This window comes from Choloepus didactylus, chromosome 3 (genome assembly GCF_015220235.1).
Source record: "Choloepus didactylus isolate mChoDid1 chromosome 3, mChoDid1.pri, whole genome shotgun sequence".
In the NCBI taxonomy this organism is placed as follows: Eukaryota; Metazoa; Chordata; class Mammalia; order Pilosa; family Megalonychidae; genus Choloepus; species Choloepus didactylus.
In genome coordinates, this window is record NC_051309.1 from 42,899,818 (window position 1) to 42,921,921 (window position 22,104).

At 34.4% G+C, this 22,104-nt stretch overlaps 1 protein-coding gene across 4 annotated transcripts in view; it reads right to left on the reverse strand.

The window, feature by feature from the left end:
• Positions 1–22,104, reverse strand: part of PDS5A (PDS5 cohesin associated factor A) — a 188,076-nt gene that overhangs the window by 18,996 nt on the left and 146,976 nt on the right. For 3 of the 4 annotated variants that reach the window (XM_037829628.1, XM_037829625.1, XM_037829626.1), the window contains 9 exons: positions 21,353–21,476; positions 20,857–21,061; positions 20,176–20,290; positions 13,898–14,030; positions 13,315–13,434; positions 8,697–8,759; positions 7,905–8,050; positions 6,665–6,776; positions 2,393–2,745 (listed from right to left, as the gene is read on the reverse strand). In XM_037829628.1, the coding sequence (XP_037685556.1) occupies positions 2,393–2,745; positions 6,665–6,776; positions 7,905–8,050; positions 8,697–8,759; positions 13,315–13,434; positions 13,898–14,030; positions 20,176–20,290; positions 20,857–21,061; positions 21,353–21,476 (1,371 nt within the window). The remainder of the gene's footprint in view (positions 1–2,392; positions 2,746–6,664; positions 6,777–7,904; positions 8,051–8,696; positions 8,760–13,314; positions 13,435–13,897; positions 14,031–20,175; positions 20,291–20,856; positions 21,062–21,352; positions 21,477–22,104) is intronic. The other variant, XM_037829627.1, reaches the window with a different exon arrangement.

Sequence of the window (22,104 nt, forward strand, 5' to 3'; positions counted from 1 at the left end):
GATAGAGGTGACCTAAGGGTACATCAACTGATGAATGTAATGGTGATCTGTGAATGGAATATTGAACTGCTACAAAGAGTGAAACTGTGAGGTGAATGGACATTGAGGATAGTATGTTGAGTGAAATAAACCAGAAATGAAAAGGAAAATATAATGCCTCACTAATATGGACTAAATATAATGTGCAAACTCTGAGAATGCAATCTGAGAGCATAGGTTATCAGGGGAAGGCTTATTGTAAAGGCGCCTAGATTGTAAGCTCTTACAGCAGTTACACTATTCCTGAGCTGTAATGGTTATTTTTAAACCCTGATACGTTGAACTCTTTGTGTATAACCTGGTTGGCCCTTGGAAATTTGGGTATCTTGATGACACATGAGACTCAAAGCCAGAGTCTGGCAGCTATGAATGTCAGCATTACCCCATACAGCAAATATTAAAGAGTCTGAAAAAGAGATTAGACTTTAATTAGAGATATGAACAAAATGGACTTGGTTAGGACTAAGGTAAATCAGATTTGAAGGGTAAAGGAGGATATTGATGGTGTTTTTGAAGCTTCAGCTTCTGTGTGGGACAAAAGGAAGACATGTTTATTAGGTGCAAGATCTATTTTTTTTTTGTAACACATTATAATTTGACTTGTATGGTGAGTTTAATTACATGGAGCATTGATTGGGCAGTGAGGTCTGATTGGTTTGTGCAGGTTAGTGTGAAGTACCAATACACCCCAGAACAATTCTGGCAGAGAATGAAGATGTATTTGCAAAGCCCCCTTGAGGGACTGGGGAAAATGTGGAAATATTAAATTTCCCCACCTGGGGAATTAACGATATTCTCACAAGCACTGGGGGCTACCAATTTTTTTTTTAAATTCAATTTCACTGAGATATATTCACATACCATGCAGTCATACAAAGCGTATAATCAATTGTTCACAGTACCATTATACAGTTGTGTGCTCATCACCAAAATTAACTTTTGAACATTTTCATTACCACACACACAAAAGTAATAAGAATAAAAATTAAAGTGAAAAAGAACAATTAAAGTAAAAAAGAACACTGGGTACCTTTTTTTTTTTTTGCCCTCATTTTTCTACTCATCCATCCATACACTGGACAAAGGGGAGTGTGGTCCATATGGCTTTCCCAATCACACTGTCACCCCTCATAAGCTACATTGTTATATAGTCGTCTTCAAGATTCAAGGGTTCTGGGATGTAGTTTGATAGTTTCAGGTATTTACTGCTAGCTATTCCAATTCATTAGAACCTAAAAAGGGTTACCTATATTGTGCATAAGACTGCCCACCACAGTGACCTCTTGGCTTCTTTTGGAATCTCTCAGCCACTGAAACTTATTTCATTTCATTTCACATCCGCCCTACGGTCAAGAAGATGTTTTCCATCTCACAACGCTGGGTCCAGATTCCAGATTTGTCACTACAAGGGAGAGGCTAAGCCTACTTAAAATGATGCCTAAGAGTCACCCCCAGAGAGCCTCTTTTGTTGCTCAGATGTGGCCTCTCTCTCCAAGCCAACTCTGCAGGTAAATTCACTGCTCTTCCCTCTATGTGGGATATTACTCCCAGGGGCGTGGAACTCCCTGGCAATGTCAGACATGACTTGTGGTGATGAGCTTAGCCCTGGTATTGTGGGATTGAGAAAGCATTCCTGGATCAAAAGGGGGAAGCGAAATGAAACAAAAGAAAGTTTCAGTGGCTGAGAGATCTCAAATAGTCAAGAGGTCATTCTGGCAGTTATTCTTATGCATTATATAGATATCCCTTTTTAGTTTTTAGTGTATTGGGATAGCTAGAAGGAAATACCTGGAACTGCTGAACTGCAACCCAGTATCCTTGATTCTTGAAGACAATTGTATAACTATATAGCTTACACTGTGTGATTGTGTGATTATGAAAACTTTGTAGCTCCCATTCCCTGTATATAGTGTATGGACAGATGAATACAAATATGAGAACAAAAAATAAGTAATAGGGAGGAATGGTGGGGGGGGATGGGATGTTTTGGGTGTTCTTTAACTTTTACTTTTACTCTTATTTTTTTTTGTGTATGGAAATGAAAATATTCAAAAATTGAATGTGGTGATGAATGCACAATTATATAATGGTGCTGTGAACAACTGATTGTACACTGGGGATGACTGTATGGTATGTGAATATATCTCAATGAAATGGAATTTAAAAAAAAAACAACCAAAAAAACACTAGAGTTACGGGATAAAAAAACAGGTGCCATTATAACCTACTCAAGAAAACCAAGGGCAATTTTCACTAACAAATGCCTAGTTGTTTGACATTGACTGGCACATAACTAACAATAAAACAAGAACCTAAATTCATATTCATATTCAGAAAGGACAGTGTACATTACCTTTGTAAGTCAATCTGTCTCTCTGTGGGTGTTGCCTTTTTGGCCACATCTTGCAGTTTGGGTACTTTGGCATTTCCTGCTTCCAAACCTCCAGGGCTCTCCTGGCTGACTGTGGCTCTCTTTCTTCCTTTGCCAACTGGTTTATTTATATCATCATTTTTGGTTGCATTGCCCTGAGATTCAGACTTGGGTCGACGTCCTCTTCTGGGTTTGGAAGGGGCAGGGGATCCTGATTCATCTACCTTCTCATCTGTTTTTTGTTGGATATTCTCTGCCCCAGCTGCTGTTGCTGTTCTTTTCTTCCCTCGGTCACTGCTGATGTTGCCCTGGGTACACTGATCAGAATTAATCTCCTGAAAGACCACAAAACAATTCTATAAATATTAACAACCTGTACTGGAAAGCAGTATTCTGAAAGTATTTAGGAGTTGGGATTCTAAGCCCTCTAGTTAATTGTTACATCCCATTAGGATATTCCCTTGAAGGTAGGGACTGTGTCCAGTGCCTACCACGGTGCTTGGCACAGATAATGTGCCCATTAAATGATTAAAATGCAAAGTATATATAAAAGGGAAAATTCTACTCGGTTTTGCTATCATACCCATTCCAATGAAAAGGTCCTTTTTAATGGATAGTAAGCTTTAAAATTTATCACTTGTCAAAAAATGGGTGCACAGTCTCATAATTCAATATGCTATATTATTTCTTTATGATGCACCATATATAATAATAGTAATCCTTATTTTAACTATTATAGCATAGTTCTATGGCATGAAGTTCCTTAATCTCTCGTTTTACTCATTCTAATTCATCCACTCTAAAAATTTTGTCCCATCTAAGTGTATCAATCACTAATGTTCCACTTTTTCCTGGTCATTTTCACTTTTTCTCCTTCTAGTTTAGTGTGTGTTTCTGTGTGTTTATGTATGTGTGTGTGTGTATATATATATATATAATAAAACTCCATTTAATAAAAAAGAGCAATAGTTCTCAGAATGAAAGTGACCTTTAAATTTATGAATGATGTTTATGTAATTATTTTAACATAATTTTTATTGATTAAAATCATCCCTCAAAACCCAGACTATATACCTTTCTAATAAAAATCAAAGGTATATGATTAATTTTCATTTTCCCCAGAAAAACTTTCCAGAATTACTACGGAAAAAAACCCCTACAAATCTGTTATGTTTCAAGAAAATTTACTTAAAATCTCATGAAACTCTATTTGGAGTGAGAAAATCCATAAATCAGTGTTTCTCTCTAAAGTTTATTTTCATTTTAAGATATCTCCACTTTAAGAGAATGGCAAATACATGAAAAGACAAGAGTAAGGTGGCCACAAGAATTACACTGTAAAAAAGCCAGAGTGGATATGAGAAGTCACCTTGGGGGAAGACAGTGATTTCTGGCAAACAAGGTGGGTCAACAGTATCAAACCTGAAGTTGGAATCATTCATTCAGTAAATACTTACTGAATGCCTTTTAGGTGCTGTGGCTGTTGTGAATAGATTAGAGAATAAAACTGATACAGTTTCTGTCCTAATGTAGACTAGTATGGAAGGTGACCAATTAAAAAAAGTAATAAATGAATAATTACAAATTACCTCAGGTGCTAAGAGGTCAATCAACAGGGCACTCTGAAAAAATCAGAGGAAGCATGGGGAAATATTTAACCAACATCAAAGCAGAACTCTATCACATAAAATAATGAAGTATTCCAGACAGAGGAAATAGCCAATATAAAGTACCTGAAGAAGCAAAAAGCTTGGTGGATTTAAGGAACTTGCATCATAAGAAGAGATGGGAAAAGGGCGTAATATAAGGTTGGAGAAACAGGCATGGGCAAGATCATGAAGTCCTTATAGGGAAGAAATCTGTCAAGAAATTTGGATTTTATTCTAAGTGTTAAATAAAGAAAGTCATTAAAGGACTTCAAGCAGGGGACAACCATAACCCAATTTACAATTTTAAAAGCTCACATTGACTGTTATATGCTTATTCAATTGGAAGGGAGTAAGAATGTTAACAAAGAGTTGGGCTAGACAAGAAAAGCTAATTAAAAAAATGGGTAAAATATGAAGAAGCAATTCACAGAAGAGCACATGAAACATGGGAGGATGTTCAAATTCACTAGATATCAGAGAAATGCAAATTAAAATACTGAGGTATTAGTTCTTATAGACTCAAGATTGAAAAGGGAACATATATATTAATCTGCACGCTGAGTTTGTAACCTCTACTATGAAGTTGGTGGGTATGTAGGAAAAAAGGACTCTCATACCCTGTTAGTAAAAATCTCAATATGTCTATCTTTCAGGAAAGCAATAAGGAAAGATCTGAAATTTATAATACAATTACCCTTTTAACCAGCAATCCCACTACTGGGAACTTAACCCACAATAATAAAAGCAAGTAAGGATATATAAATGGATATTTATTACAACTTTGTTTGCAATGGCAAAAAAAGAGAAACAAAGTAAGTATGTATACATAGTATGAAAATTGTAAGGCTGTAGAAGAAAAACAGAGATATAAACAGATTAGGCTGTTAAAAAGGGGGAAAAAAAGACTGCATAAATGATACAGGTGATCGTATCTGCACATTGTTACAATTTGATTTTCCTCAGAGAGTAAACTGTAAGAGAAAATGTCAATTGTAAACATGTATATTGTTTGTTGAAAAAATTTTAAACACACACACACCCAGTACTGTGAAACAAAATGGCTTACATATAAACCTTACTGAGAAACTGATTAGTATAAAATGCTCTCTTAGACCTCTATCTTCTTTTAGCATACTTTAGGCCCAGAATGCTGAGGATCAGGCTTGGAAAGAACTGTCCACATTGTCTTATGGCACCTGATTAGGAAGACAGTAGATTTTGCCAAAATACAACCCCTGTCTCTCTTCAGGCTACAGTGAGTTTGTTAAACATTCTTTGGAAGTGTGAGGAAGTTAAAATAAGTGTTAGGAAAAGAACAATATAAACAAGTAAAGCAAAAGCAAGCAAAGTTTTGGCCTTTCAGAAATTAGATTTAAAAAGTCCAATTTTTCAAAATTATATAGAAATATATGGCAGAGGTTGGAGAGGGTACAGATTGCTGGCTGTACTACATAAAAAACACATTAAGATTACTTCCAAAAAGTCATAATTATAAATTTTTTTGAGAAAGGTTGAAAATATTTAATTTTCAAAGTACTTGTATTCCTATAACAACTCTTATTATTTTTAAAAATTTGTGACAACACACATTTTTACACCTAAGTTTGTTTACATCAAAACTGTTTAAATCTATATAAGGATCCTTCAATATTCAAAGCTATCAGGTTAGTGAATCCAAAGAGTTTTGACAGTGAGACTCTGCTACCTGAATATACTGCCATGTTAAGTTTCATACATCGAGCAGCAAGAATTTGAATAGTGGTATTTACAAAAAAAATTTATCCATTTCTATTCAGTTTCTGAGTTCAGATAATGAGAGTTTGGATAGGAAGAGTTCAGCTATTATAGAATAATTGTATAGTCCTAATATATTCTATGTACCTGAGGTCAATATCTAAAATATTTTGTGACTACCATTAAGTATATGATGGGCAATAAAAAGATAAGCATGTCAAGAATATGATTCTGTAGGGGAGAAACACCTGATGGTATCTTTATGCCATTCCTACTGAGGTAAGTTTCAATTTCATTCTATAGTTGAATGGAAATGTAGAGAGGTCAAGTAATCTGCCAAAATATACACAGCTGATGAATGGCAGAGCCAGTATTCAGATGCAGGTCAGTCTGATGATCCTAACAATTAGGTTATACTTCTTTCTTTCCCGCCAAAAAACTGTTAAGAAAAGTCAGTGCTATAATTTACAGGTCATAACAACAAAGTATGTAGCTGTTAAGCAAAATCTCAAACAAAATTTTAAAGGCAAAATTTCAGTTTAAAAACTTTTTTAAAAAAAGCAACAGAAACAAAATGAGTTTTGGCAGGGATCCATAAACTTTTGAAAGTAATGTTAGGTAGAGGTAGTTGCGTGGGAAGGATACCATTATGGGTGACCATATAAATTCTTGTAAAATGAAGGGGGTGGGTAGAGGCAGAATTAATTGCTGGAGAGCAGAAGCACAGTAAGCACTGCTGGGCATGGTGTACACCCATGTATAATACGGAGTATATATATTAATCTGCATGCTGTGAGTTTCCAACCCCTACTATGAAGCTGAAATAAGAATCTCCATGGGAGAAATCCACTTGTTAAATTTAAAAATTTACCTTGTTCTTGACAGGGTCAATATTCTTTACAGGTGTGACTGAAATAATTCTCACAGGATTCTCTTCATTTTCACTAATTCCGGTTTCTGCTGCCTCTGAACTCTGTTCCCTGCTGAAACAAAATATAATTAAGGATTCTTTTTCCATCACATGAGTTGAAAGTTTATTCCCTTACTGTATTGATAAGGAAATGGAGGCTCAGGCTGGTTTAGAAACCTGGCCAAGTTGAAGCAAAGTTAGTGGGCTTCAGATCTTTTGTGGTTCAAGGCTATTGATCTATAATATCATGTTATTGGTTTCTATTTAACCTTAATAACAAAGGACAGAAGTGAATGCCTAAAAACCACCCGATAAAAAGATTAGTTGTCAAGAAACAAAATAACACAATTATTCCAAGCTTTGTCTCTTATCTGTGATGGAGTGGTGAAACCATAAAACAAAACAAAACAAAACAAAACAAAAATAAAACTACAGATCATATAATATAGTTATTTCTAGTCAGTGTTCTTAATGTTCTGTAAGAGTGCTGCAGGGGAAGGGAGCTGCAAGGATGCTACATGGGAGATATTCAAGCCTTTACCATCTCTAAACCAAAGCTGCTCCACATTATTTGGGGTTCTGAAGTGCTAAAAATAGTTTTATAACACCTCTGGTTGAGTGTCTTCTAAAGATTTCACATGTAAGAATAAAATCTTTATTCAATATTTAAAAGCTGCCATATTTAGTGTCAATAAGAATAAAGTCATGTGCAAATTCTCATGCAGTGGCTAAGACTGAACAGATGGTGTTACAATAAACACGAAACTTTTTACAAGTGGAAAATGTTTTAACAATGTTATCTTAACTCATTCCACATTAATTTGTTTGGGCTAAAATTTTAAAAGGACATTAATTCAATTTACTTAAAAGTTCTATTTTCTCATAATTTTCCGAAGTGCTGAGTATTCTTACATATATATTATAAACATTTCCATGTAAATTACAAATTCTTATGTTTCCTCCATTTAACTTTTCTACACACTTAGAATGCTATGTTGTTTCAAAATGTATAGTTCACTCTAATATTCCCCTAATTAAACTAAAATTCATCACCATTATTTACTTTTTTCGGCATCACCATTATTTTTTATCAAAACATTTTCTAAAGAAAGGAGTCCATTTTGTGATACAGTACTTCAGAATAAATTAAAACATGAACCAAATGAATCACTGTAACAAAAATAAGTGGAGAAAAATTTGCCTTGATCGATTTCCAGTTGAAGGGTTCAGTTCTGAATTTACATCAATATTGCTTCCAGTCTCAACTCCAGTGCTTCTAACATACGGTTTCCTTCCCGTTGCTGATAAAGGCTTGTTTACTGCACCTAATACTCCAGCAGGTTTTGGCTAAAAATGATATACATGCATGTTATTTTATACCTTACTGAAAGGAATACATATAAATCTAGGCATATGTAAGAGATATTGTTTAGCTGAAGCCAAGGGTTTGTTGTTACCTTGGAAATTCATTAGAAATTTATTTTTTAGAAAAGATAATTTTGCAAAGTTGTGTTTGTCTTAATATAACAGTCATAACCATTAACTCCATTTAACTGAGTAACTAGGTAATATTTATTATTCCTTATTGCTCAATCAAAATAAAAGTACCCTTAAAATATAGTGAAATATGTAAGTCTTATAAGCAAACTATTGCATGTATATCATAGTTTTGAACTATTTACCAAAAATTAATTTTCCTTTAAAATTATTTTTCTTTATTCTTATACACCATTTCTCAGGAAAATTTGCCTTGTGGATTCTAAATAAATTCAATTCAAGTCTATCATTACTGATGAGAGCAGGTGGGTACAATTCATATGAGTGGTTCATGCAGAAAAAGCTCGAGAGAACAGGTGCTTGACATGTTATAATCCACAATGTGATACCTAAGAATCAGGAACTATAAAATTTGGGGAGCATGTAAAGGTTAATTCTAGAAATAGCAGAAGTTATATGGATACGAAAGATACCCAAATTATCTAGTATATAATACCTTTCCTGTTAACAGAAGTACTCTTGTCTCTTCTGAAATATAACTCTTGTCATTACAGAAGTCCTATTAAAAAAAAAAAAAAAAGTGAACATGTGTATTAATGTTTATTGTCCTAATTAAGACTTTTCAGGCATTGTGCCTTAAAATAAAAATTACATTTGTGCTAACATATTTAGAGGCATAAAATAATCAAATCAATTTAAGTGAAATCAATGGCACATAAAACAACTGTCAGAAGGTGAGTTCCCTAAATGGCATTTTAAATGAAATCACACTCCTGTTTTTTAATGTGGTTCAGATTAAATAGTTTCCAGTTTATTCATTAAGCTATCTTCACTTCTTTCATTCTATTATAAAGTACTTTCTATGGGCTGCCAAAGTATCCAATATGGTACTATGCATATTCCAGGCACTTAATATTCACGAAAGAACTACAATTTACATTGACTCTCAAGAAAATCATTGTCTTTTAAAAAAACTGATACCTTAATTCAAAATATTTTGTTTCTTAGAACCCTAAGTAGACTCTCCACTATATACCCCATGGAAATATAATTAACTAGCCGATCAAGTAGTTAAAGGACTGCAGTAATGGAGTGAATGCGAGTCACCCTGGCTGGCAGTCCCTTGTTGCTCACACGCTCAGCAGGGAGCTAGTCCCTGCTCCCAGTGCAGATCTGGTCATGGTTCTGCAGTTTGCATATCTGGCCCAGTATGTCTGGTGGTGGCCTGAGGGACTCGTCATCCCAGAACTCGTCCTGTGTGTAGAAGGCAGTTCACCGAACTCTCCTATACTACACTGGTTGTAGGACATACAGTGCAGTGCCCAGGACTATGAGGAAAAAAATTGGATATTGGTTTCTGTGTAAATGGGGGAATTCCTGGGGCTATTACGCGTGCCAAAGACAAGCTGCATGCATGGAAAGAATCAGGGAGGCCCCTAGGCTTTGGACTGGAGCTATTCTCTAAACTTGTATGGATAAGCCCAGAAAGAAAGCACATCTGAGGTCAACCTGCCAAGATGGGAAGGGTGTTTTCTTTTTTTTGGTTAACTCCTGGCTTGTGGCATTCAAGGAAAGCTCTGTCACAGCTCTAGCTGGATATGTTTAAGGAAAGCTAAATTCCAGTATTAAAATATCAAAATGTCAAGGTTTCAACAGAGGATTATAAAACATACAAAGAAACAGGAAGTGATGGCCCAGGCAAAGGAGAAAATTAAAATATTAGAAATCATCAGTGAGGACGACCAGACCCAGGACGTACCAGACAAAGACTTTAAAAAAAATGGTCCTAAATATGCTCAAGAAGTGAAAGGAAAACATGGACAAAGAACCAAAGGAAATCAGGAAAACCACAGATGAACGCAGAGAATATCAAGAGAGAGATGCAAATTATGAAAAGGAACAAAACAGAGCTGAAAACCACAGTAACAGAAATTAAAAATTCCCTAGAGAGGTTTAATAGATTGGAGCTGGCATTGAAGTTAAAGATACAACAAATGAAATCATCCAGCCTGAGGAACAGAATGAGGCAAGAATGAAGAAAAGTGAACAGATCCTGAGGAATCTGTGAGATACTGTTAAGTGTACCAATATTCGCATTGTAGGAATCCAGAAGGAGAAGGAGAGGAAAAGCAGAGAGAATATTCAAACAAATAATGGCTGAAAGCGCTCCAAATTTAATGAAAGATGTGAATATAAACATGTAAGATCATCAACTACTCCAAACAGGATAAACCCAAATAGACCCACACTATGACACATCATAATCAAACAGCTGAATGCCAAGGAATAAGAAAATTCTGAAAGCTGCAAGAGAAAATTAATGTGTCACATTCAAGGGAGCCCAATAAGATAAAGCGCAAATTTCTCAGAGGAAAGCACGGAGGCAAGATGGTAAAGATGACATAAGTGTTGAAAGCAAAAAACTACCGATCAAGAATTCTGTATCTGGCAAAACTTTCAAAAATGAGGGAGAGATTAAGACATTCCCAGATAAATAAAAAGCTAAGGGATTTGGTCACCGCTAGACCAGCCCTGCAAGAGATGCTCAAAAGAGCTCTGTGGGTTGAAAGGACAGTACACTAGACAACAGATAGAAGCCACACGGAGAAATAAGGATCTCTGATAAGGGTAACAACATGAGTATATATCAATGAGTATATATAAGTGTTACTACCATTTTATTTTTGGTTTGTAACTCTACTTTTTACTTCCTATGGGATCTAAAAGACAAATGCATAAAATGTAATGATAAATTAGTGGTTTTGGACTTGTAATGTAGAAACATGCAATATGTGACAAAAACTACATAAAGGTGGAAGGATGGAGGAGTATAGGAACACAGTTTGTGTATATGATTGAAGTTAAGTTGGTATCTAGGCAAAGAAGAGTGTTACAAGTTTAGAATGTTAAATTTAAGCCCCATGGTAACTACAAAGAAAATACTGGAGAAAATGCAAACTCATAGAGACAGAATTTAGAGTATAGGACAACTAAAGAGACAATGACAATCAAATGTGATACATAATCCTCAACAGGATCTAATAATGGAGGAGAAAGGGCATTGGGACATGTGAACAAACTGGAAAATAGACTGTAAGCTTTATATCAGTGCTCAATTTCTTGAACTTGATAAATGCACTTAAGTTAAATACTAAGTGAGAATCCTTGTTCTTAAGAAATATACATGGCTGTATTAAGTGTTCAAGGAAGTTGATATATACAACCTACACTCAAGTGTTCAGAAAATGGATAGACAGAATGATATGCCAAATGTGCCAAAATATTAAAATTGGTGGATCTGGGACTCTGGGAGGATAGCTATATATTAGAGTTCTCTCTTATGGGATTTGTATTATTTTTAAACTGTCCTATAAGTTAGAAAGTATTTCAAAATAAAAGGTTAAAAAATACATATATATATATAAAACTAAACTATTATGTTCTTTGGCAACATAGTATATATAGTTACACATACATAGTGATATAACTAATTAATAAATGAATTAAACAGAATTGGAGACACTGATTGTACTTTCTTGAAAGTTTTACCTCTTTAAAATTTAAGAATTCAAATTTGGTCCTTTGATGCCTCTCCCTGTTAAATAATCTGAAAATAGCAACCAAAAAAAAAAAAACTTCAGTGATGCATGCCACTGAAGCAAAAAAAATTTACCTGGATTAAGTAATTCATTAACTTTTAATAATCTCACTTAAAAAAATTTGGTTTTGGAATATTGTTTTATCTGTGGAATGATGATCATTCCCTTAATTTTAGCAGTGGAAGTGCTGGAAAGAAGTAACGGCAGATATAAAGCTGGGAAAAGAATGCTAATATCAGACACCCTCCCCCACCCAATTTTTCTTTATTTTTTACCTTGACACTAGTATCATGGATCAGGGGGCTTAAATCTGTCAGTGAGTAATCACACTTTTGTCCTGTGTGCTAGGCAAAGCTGTATCAATTCCTCTGTACAAATGCTTTTACACAGCTAAAATAAATGTTCATTCACTTTATTCACTAAGCTCACTATTTTACAAAGCCTAATATTCTAGTGTTTCAATTTACAGTACATTAAAAGCCACAGATTAGAAAAGGAAATAAGAGAAGATGCATAATAAAAACAAAAACCCAAGTGGTTAACCTGCAATCTGGGACCATTTACGTATAGTGATAAATGGCAATTTATTTCTTAATGATATCAACATTGCTATGAAAATTCTGTTTGAATACTATTCCAGTCATTATGGTCCAGGGTCAACAATAGTGTAAATTTAAATTTAAGAGTATATTTAAGTATATTTACAAAGACTAATAGATTCTATTTGAGGGCAAACCTTTGCAATCCTTATTCTTATCAAAAGCCAGGCATAGTACACCCCACACAAGCTATTTAAAAGCAAAACTGGCAGAAACACCTTTCTCAAAGTTCCAGAAAACAGTTAAAATGTTTCAGTAAGAGGGTGAGTACTTAAGAAAAAGACAACTTAAAAATGATAGATCTCCTTGCTGATCCCCCAACCCATTCTTTTATTGGCCCGGCATGGGGTGTCCTCAAAGACGTGCCTGGTTTTGGACAAGGGATGAATATACTACGGTGCATGTATATCTTGGCCAGTTTGTCTGGGGACAGCCTGAAAGACTGAATCAGGATATGTGTTGCAAGCTTGCTGACCCTGCATCTAGAAGTGACTCAAAGAGCTCTTCTACCTCACTGAAGGAAAACATTCAAATCACAGCTGCCTGGGGGCAAAGGATTGCCAGCTGTGGGACATAGAGTTTAACAACTACGACCATGAGTAAACAGTTTTCTAGAGGAATGAGGACATTCTTATCTGTCATCAGGGGAATTCCTAGGGCCAAGGGTACAAGTCCAGGACAAGATGCATGTGGAGAAAAGCATCATGTAGTCCCGATGCTTGATCCTAATCTCCTACTCAGTAAGTTAGAAAGATGTTTCAGGGCTTTAGAGGATAATCTCTCATTCCTCAGTTAACTCCACAGAGGTATTTTTCTACTCGGTAGCAAGACAATTCAATATTTGCCTTTAAGACTGAATAATAACTGAAATTTAAGTAGTTTAGTGTGGTAGAAAAACAAGGGGTTAGAAAATTACCTTTTCAGGTTGTGTAAAAAATTTCATTGGGAGGACTGGATCCTTTGGTGAATCTGCATTGCACAAAGCACTTTTACTATTTATAACACAAAGAGCTACATCACATACTGTATAAAGTTTCTAGAGAAGAAAAAAGAAAGATCATATATAGTTTTCAGTAGTACAAAATAACCACAAGTACCAACTTTACCCAATGTATAAATTAGAGTCAAAAGAAAGATGCATGGTCATTTATTCCCTGAAAATTTCAAAGTTGTGTTCAGCATTTTTTCTTAGGTAGTGTCGCAGTAAACAACATAATACTTTACCTTAAAAACAACAAATCAAAACACACACACAGTACCCACTGTGATAGAAGTTATAAATTTTCTTAGTTCTTATCCGTCTTTTCCAGACTATTAAAGGTTCCCCAATTTTTAGAACCCACTTGTAGTGAAATGCAATAAAACTGACAATAAATTATCTTTTTAAATAGACATTCTGCAATCTAAATTATTAAAAAGGACAGGAAAAACTAGTGTGACAAGGGCCATAATCTTTTTTCTGTACATCTTACAACCTACTGGCCTAACACATATCTTACTTCATTTGCCTTTGATTCATCTGGAGACTGGGCATCTCTGGTTAACTTGATGTTCTCTGCCATCTTCTTCATAAAGGCATGGCTATTGTTTTCATTCTTTGTCATTAAAACTTCAAGCATGAACCACAGGCATCTAAGTGGTAAACATATTCATGTTTACTTTTGCTTAATGGTATGTAGGTACTTTTGCTTAATGGAATAAATTATTGGGACTTTGTTAAATGATAGTAAATCATAAAGAAACCACTGAATTATTGAGAAACATATTATCCCATTAATATTCAATGCAAAAGGAAAATTAAACCACAAAATAAAAATATTAGCTTGACACAAGAAACTGGGAAGTTTCAAGAAACACACAGACTTTTATACCATAGATATTTAAAAAACATCTAGATGATTTAATGTGTCTAATGTCAGGCAATGATGAGTAAATTGGCAAGTTTTGATTATTTGCAAGCTTTGCAGAATGTCTATGATCTGTAATTCTTGTGAGACACATGTCTGAATGCCATGTAGCATGAAGCTAATGTGTGTAATAACCAGGCACTCAGCTAGGCAGTCACATCTTAAAAAAACATTTTGCTGTTCGCCACATGTCACTGTATATTCATTTAACTCTCATAAAGTTCTAAAGGAGTCACTAAAATTTCTAAGTAGAAGTGGATCTCAAATCAGACCAAAGAGAATTGCTTGAGGAACTTAAATTGACAACTCTAGGGCCTAGGAATGTGTGTTTTTAATAAATTCCCAGGTTACTTTTCAGGCAGTCAGTGTCAAGAAAGTCAGGAGGTTGCTGCTTTACTGCATCAACACAGGAGAAATTATTTGATGATATTCTATGTAAGTGTGGGAAAATTTAGTAGTATGTTTTTAGCTTAAAATGAAATGTTTAAATGAAAGTTGGTTGTTTCAATAATATTTATTAATGCTAATAAAGAGTTAACTCTAGTTAAACACTAGATGGTTACTAGAAGTTTGGACAGTCAAATGAAAGAGCAGAATAAGGAATAACAAAAAATAAGCTAATATTTAAAGAATGTTCACTAAATGTTAGCATTAGGCTAAACACTTTACATACATTACCTCATTTAATCCTCACAACTCTACGAAAAAATATATGAAATCTTCCTCATTTTACAAATGAAGAACTAAGTTTTTTAGTGAAGCTAAGAGACCTGTCAAAGGTCACAGAGATAAAAGTGTTGATGTAGGACTCAGGCTCAGGTCTGATTTTATATTTTAACACAGGTTTATAAAATAAGTGTAATATATACTATCTAAGCAACTATGTGCTGGTGCAACTGACAACACTGGATCCATGGATTCTACAAGTTGGAGGAATTCTATTTGTTTATGTGAATACTGAAATCAATTTATTGATTCTTTGGGTTCAGAATTCTACCGAGTTTCTATTAAGTTGAAGATTCACTGGGATCCTTTACACCTACCTAACTACAAGGTTAGAATTACTCTCAGTTTAAGTGCATACAGTGAGGAAGCATTCTCACTTTAAGAGTACTGAACTCATTTCCTTTAAGTTTTCACAAATATACCTATAGTATTTTAAAAACATATAAAACTATAAATATACACCAACATATCATACACTTGATTTCTTGAAGCAACTGAAAAAAGTAATCAGAATGTAGTCTTGAATGTAATCCTGTAATCAGAATGCCTATTGGGCCTTAATCTTAAAACAAATGTGCTAAGACTATGTGCTATCTAACAATAGGGGAATGAATCAATAAATTATGGATACTTATAAAAAAGAAACTTCTAGGAGATGATTAAAAATTAATCTCCTCAAAAAATACATGGTGGGAATGAGGAATGGTACAGCCACTGTGGAAGACACTTTGGCAGTTCCTCATGAAGCTAAATATAGAATTGTCATGTGATCCAGCAATTCTGCTACTAGGTATATACTCAGAAGAACTGAAGGCAGGGACGTGAACAGATATTTGCACACCGCTGCTCACAGTGGCATTATTCACAATTGCCAAAAGATTGGGAAACAAACCAAGTGTCCATCAACCTATGAATGGATAAACAAAATGTGGTATATACCCACGGAATATTACTCAGCTGTAAGAAGGAATGAAGTCCTGACATGTTGCGATAACATGGATGAACCCTGAGGACATTATGTTAGTTGAAATTAGCCACACACAGAAGGACAAATATTGTATGATCTCATTAACATGAACTAAATATAATGAGCAAACTCATGGAGTTAATATCTAGAATATAGTTAACTGTAAGATAGAATAAGGGTAGAGAATGGGGAGCTGATGCTTAAGATTGTGCGGAAATTTTAATAAGGCTGATTGCAAATGTTTGGAAATGGATAGAGGTGATGGCAGCACATTACTGTGAGTGTAATTAACAGAGATGATATGTGCGTGCAATTGTGGTTGAAAGAGCAAGTGTAGGGTTGTATACATCACCAGAAGGAAAGCCAGAAGATGAAACATGGGACTGTATAACATGGAGAACCCTCTTGTGGATGTAAGTGTGGTCAATAGTACAAATGTAAGAATGCTCTTCCACGAATTATAACAAATGTATGATACTATTATATTGTGTTAATAATATGGTGGTGTATGGGTAAAAATGCACCTAAAGGAAACTATGGACTGCAGTGAACAGAAACATAGCAGCATTCTTCCATCAATTACAAAAACAAAAGAACAAGGACATTATGCTAAGTGACAGAAACCAGACCCAAAGTACTACAAACTGTTTGACTCCATTTATGTAAAATGTTTATATAAACAAATTTATAGAGACTGAAAAAAGTGTTTGCTTTGACAGAAATAGATTAGTGGTTATGTAGGGCTAGAGAAGGACAGAGGGATTGAGAGGTGACTGCTGAGGTGGTTGGGGTTTTTCTTTCCGGAGTGGTGAAAATGTTCTGGAATTGATTGTGGTGATGAAAGCACAACACTGTATATCCTAGAAGACAATGACTGTACACTGCAGATGGACTGCATAGTATGTGAATATACCTCAACAAAACTGCTTTAAAAATTGATATGGGAAGCTGTTCCTATATTATGACTGCATTTTTGTGAAATCAGAATGCTTAAAAAATGCTAGACCATGGTACTTACATTTTTGTTACCCTGGTCACTTCTTAAGAAATGCAATCACCTTTGTTTGCCCATCTCTGTAGTACACTGTGCTGCTTCTTGTCTTAGTCAACAGAGGTGATTCCTCTCCTTTTTGAAACCAACTTTTCATTGAAACAAGCTTCAATAAATGCTCACTTCACCTTTTTGCTATAACTAAAACCAAACTCTTCGCAAGAACAATACTTGCTTTGCATCCTTCTCAAGTTCATTCTTTTAGACGTTGCGTACGTAAGGATGGAAAGTGGGTTCAGCCTCTTATCTTCCCCAGTGCTCATTTCCAGTAAATTACTCCTCCACATTTGTGTTAAATCATTCCTAGGACGCTTATGCCATTTGACTACATCTACCATCTTCTCCTTGTTTATGTCATCTTACTTTCTGATTTCTCTATTTTTTAATTTCTAACAAATTCTACCTTAAAACATTCCACTCCCCTAGACTTCCTCAACTTTTTAATGCCAAACCTGGAAAACTAATTTTATTTTACTCCCTTGCCTTTTTATATTTCCTGAGGATAATATCCATTCATCCTTTTAGAGATTTCAATTTATTCCATTCTTTCCTTTACCTGCAACCACACCCCATCTCCTAGTTTCTTTCTAGAGACCTCATATTGTTTTCTACTCACTGTCAAATTTGTCTACATTAGTTCCACTCCTTATCCTGGGACAATCCGACTTTCACTTCCATTATTTCACTGCAGCTGCATCTGCCAAGGTTACCACTGCTAAATTCAAAGGGAACTTACTAGATGAGTGATCTTACCCTTGGTGGTCTCTTCATTTGTAAAACAGAAGCAAGAAAAATAATCACGTATAGGAACTGTTTTGAGGATTATATGAATTAATAATTATAGAATACTTGACACATAGTAAACAAGCAATAAACGTTAGCTGGCCGCTAACCTTTTCATCCTCCTTGATACATTTTCTTTCTTTAATACCATACTTTACAGCTATTCCTTTTACCCCTCTGATATTGTCATCTAGGTCCTTTTTTTGATTCTCGTTTCTGATTCTTTACAGCAAATCCTGGTGTCCCTTAGTGATTTTTCTGAAGTCGACACTCAGAATTCCTGTTTTATTGATTGTCTTCTTTCTCCTATGTTTTACTTCTCATTTCCTCTGAAGTGTGAGTATGCCCTGCTCTGGGTGCCCCCACAATAGCAGAGCACATATCACACAATATTATAATTGCATCTTGACCTTTCTCATTGGACTGTAAACCTTTTAGAAGCAGATATTGTATCATTTTATGTCTCAAGGACCTAGCATAGCACCGGCACATGCTATGAATAAATATTCATTAATAAGGCGTGTACAAATGAAGAGAAAGAAGTCTGGGAAGATATAGACTAAATTGTTAAAAGCCTGGAGGACCTTCAGTAAGTAGGTATCGATTTTCTCATTTTTCATACCAAATATAATAGTTAAACAATAAAGGAGAAAAGTGATTATAAAAGACTAAAGTATGATATACTGAATTAAAATATATTGCTATGGATACAGTTAAGAGTTACTAATTTCTACAAAGTTAAATGACCACAGGTTTAAAAACATACTATATAACACTTCAAATTTACATGGTAACTTAAAATAAGTGTTCAAAGATATTAAAAAATGTTGTATGCTAGATAAAACAAAAGATCACTAGGCCACTATCTTAATTAGACAAGGGAAAAACTATAATACCAAGAAGAAAATGTAATAAGAACTGAATTTAATTCTAACTCCAGTAAGTTCATGTACTTCAGTATTCTTCCCACATCACAGGTACCTCTCCTGAGTCTAATCCTTCCTTCATGTACTGCCTTGCAATTTGAATATAGCTAAAAAGTCCTCCAACATAAACCCTCTGTTTTTAGGCAAATAAGGACATCATTTTCTGTTTTATGAAAGTACTTTCTGGAAAATACTTAAATGAAAGTTATTTTTCTTTAAGCAAACAAAATAATAAAAATTTAGAATTGGAAGACATTTTAGGAATTGTCTATTTCAAATCCTGCATTTTACAAACAAGGCAACTGAAGTCCAGAGAAAGTTCTTGCTATGTAACTGGGACTAGAACCTATGTCTCCTGAAATCTAATTTTGTGACTTCTTAAAACATATCTAATCAGTAAAGCTCTAATGAAAAACTTAAAATGTAGACATTTTTAAGCATTTGAAATATAAGGGCAACATCATGAGAATGATGTGGTGGAAGCAACAAGAACGGAATGACAAGCCTTTAAATTGTACGGTGCTTGAGTAAAAGCCAGGAGGCAGATAAATGTTGAACAGAACCTTAAATAGGATTGGGGATAAGGCTTAATGCCCCAAATTGAAAAATCATAATACTTTAAATATAAGCTGAAAGTACCACTTTAAAAGTGCAAAGTAAAAGCATAGCAATGGGGAAAGAAAATAAAAACTGCTTTAAAGTTTCTTATACGTCAGTTGTAGGCAATCATAGCCTCCTTTCAGTCTTTCACCCTGCATCATATGCAAACTTGTATTTTACATACATAACAATTCCTGAACAAGAGTTTTGTAATTGTTTACTTGCCTGTTTTTTCCTGGTGATAAAATCTCCCTGTGACTACTATAACAAATCTTAATTTTGTATTACCATAGTGCTGCTACAGAATATTGTATGTGCACCCCCCCCCCCTTTTTTTATTAAAGAAGCTGTGGACTTACAGAACAATCATGCATAAAATACAAGATTCCCATACACCACCTTACACCAGCACCTTTCATTGGCGTGGAACATTTGTTACAATTGATGATGGCACATTTTATGTACATTTTATCACAATGAAGGAAAAAACTAAACAAGCATAACTCCAAATAACCTAACCAACCTATTTTAAATAACCAGGCAGCTAAATGGAAACAGTAAAAACAAACAATTGGAAAAACAGAAACAAAAACGAAAACCACCCCCTCCCAAAAAAAACCGAAGAAACAAAACAAAACAAAAACCAAGAACTTATTAAATGAGAATAATTTCTAAGACAAAATACACAATTTACAATACATAAAAGAAAACATGAAAAGGTTTTTAGTCTAATATGACCAATGGGAAACATTTTAACATTTAAAAAAAAAAAGATTAAAAATAATCTTCAGAATTCTTGAGAAACAATATGACTTACTCTTTGATGTCACGAAGCTGATCAACATCTTGTGATCTTGTAAAATCTGGATCATGGGCTAGCAGGTGAATCATATACGGAACTACATATTCAGGCAACAGTGATAGTAATTTCTCTAAAATGAAAGCAATAATAACAATAATAATAATGGCATTTGTAAAATCCCTTTCTATCTTTGAGTTCTAACCATCCCAGCTTCTGATTTTTCATGTTATTTTTAAACATAAAATCTAAGTGATACTGAAATTTCAATTTTGATAGTTATTAAAGTCCAAAGGATAAACTAAGATTATATGGTTTGGTACGTGAATAAAACTATTAACAAAAAAAAGATTATACGGTGGGACCTTGGGTAAAACAAAGAAAATGATTCTCTGGTCTCTGGCACCTGAGCAATGTGTTCAAATCAAGCCACACTACTGCACCTGAGCAATGTGTTCAACTCAAGCCACACTACTAATCCCACAAGAAAAATGCAGTTTTCTAAAACATGTTTAGGTAGTATAAAATAGGATTCAGAAATAAGAATTGCAGCATTTAAGTACATCATAACAATGGAAGCATACTATAAAATTCTCAAGGGTATTATGAACTATAATACAAGTATATGAAACTTTAAAAAACAAAAATCGATAGATGGACAAGACTTATTTACACATGGCAACTTTCAAACTTACTTACCAGTAGCCATGGGGTTCTGTTTAATGTACTCCCTGCGTATACTGATATTTTTTAGTAAACACTGTCGGGCATGTGCTCTTCTTTCCTTCACAGGATCTTTGGCACACAAGGCAAAGATCGCCATATACTCCAATGGGAGTAGTAATTTCACAAGTGCCTTATGTAGCTTTTGAGCAAATATCTGCCTTACTTGGTAGCATTCATCCTACAACAGCACAAAAACATAAAATGTTAGTACATTTAAAGTCATCACAAGAAAAATCTAGTTTAGTTTTTTAAAAAAAAGTTTTACAAACAACATGTATAAAAAGAGCAGTTTAGATATTTTTAATGTCTTTTACTTTTTAAAACCATAATTATATTGGAGGAATGAATAACAATATTTGGGAGATATTAGGTTAGAATAGATAATAATAAAAATCCAGTTTTTATATTTATTATAAAAGTATTTAACTTTGAAAGCTAAGTAATTAACAAACATGAGATTGTTACTTACATTAATAACAAGTGCACAGAGCTGAAATTGTTCAGGGGTGATAATTTCATGGTAACAAGGTTCCTGAGCAAGCTTCATTATGGCACTACCAGAAGCTAATCGCAAGCGAGACATATCAGATTTACTATAAACAAACAAAAAAGAAACAAACATTTCCTATAACTATTATCATTCACAAAAATGCTTTGATCCCTTTTTGAGTGTAATACCTTTAGGATGATTTATGATAATAATGATGTAAGTACAAATATGGGAAAGCTACTTAGAGTCCCTGAGCTCAACATATGGAAAAGGGTTCAAATCACTGTGATTTTCTAATAAGTCTAACTTTCTAGTTAAGCTCTGGTTGAGATCCTCCACCACAGCCAAGTACCTCTGCTTACTCTCACAACCCAAACTGCCAACATTATGAAGAACCATTTGGATTAGGAATACACATTTATTGTAGAAAATTAGTAAATAAAAAAAAAAAAAAAAAAAAAAAAAAAAGGATCTAGAGCCCTTGCCAGCATCTGTTTCAGGTACTGGTCCCTGGGTATGGATTTGCTTTTGCAGAATGAAAGGGAATGTAAGAGCACAGCTGGCCACCATCAACACCTTGGACTTCTATTTTCCAAAAGGTAAAGTGTGACAATGAATGGGGAGCAAGGACGGCCTCTTTACTTCAACTTCTATGTAGAACACAGCATGACTTTGATATCTTGAAGACTAGGACATATGGAAAGCTGGCTTGAATGCAAGAGAGGCTATTG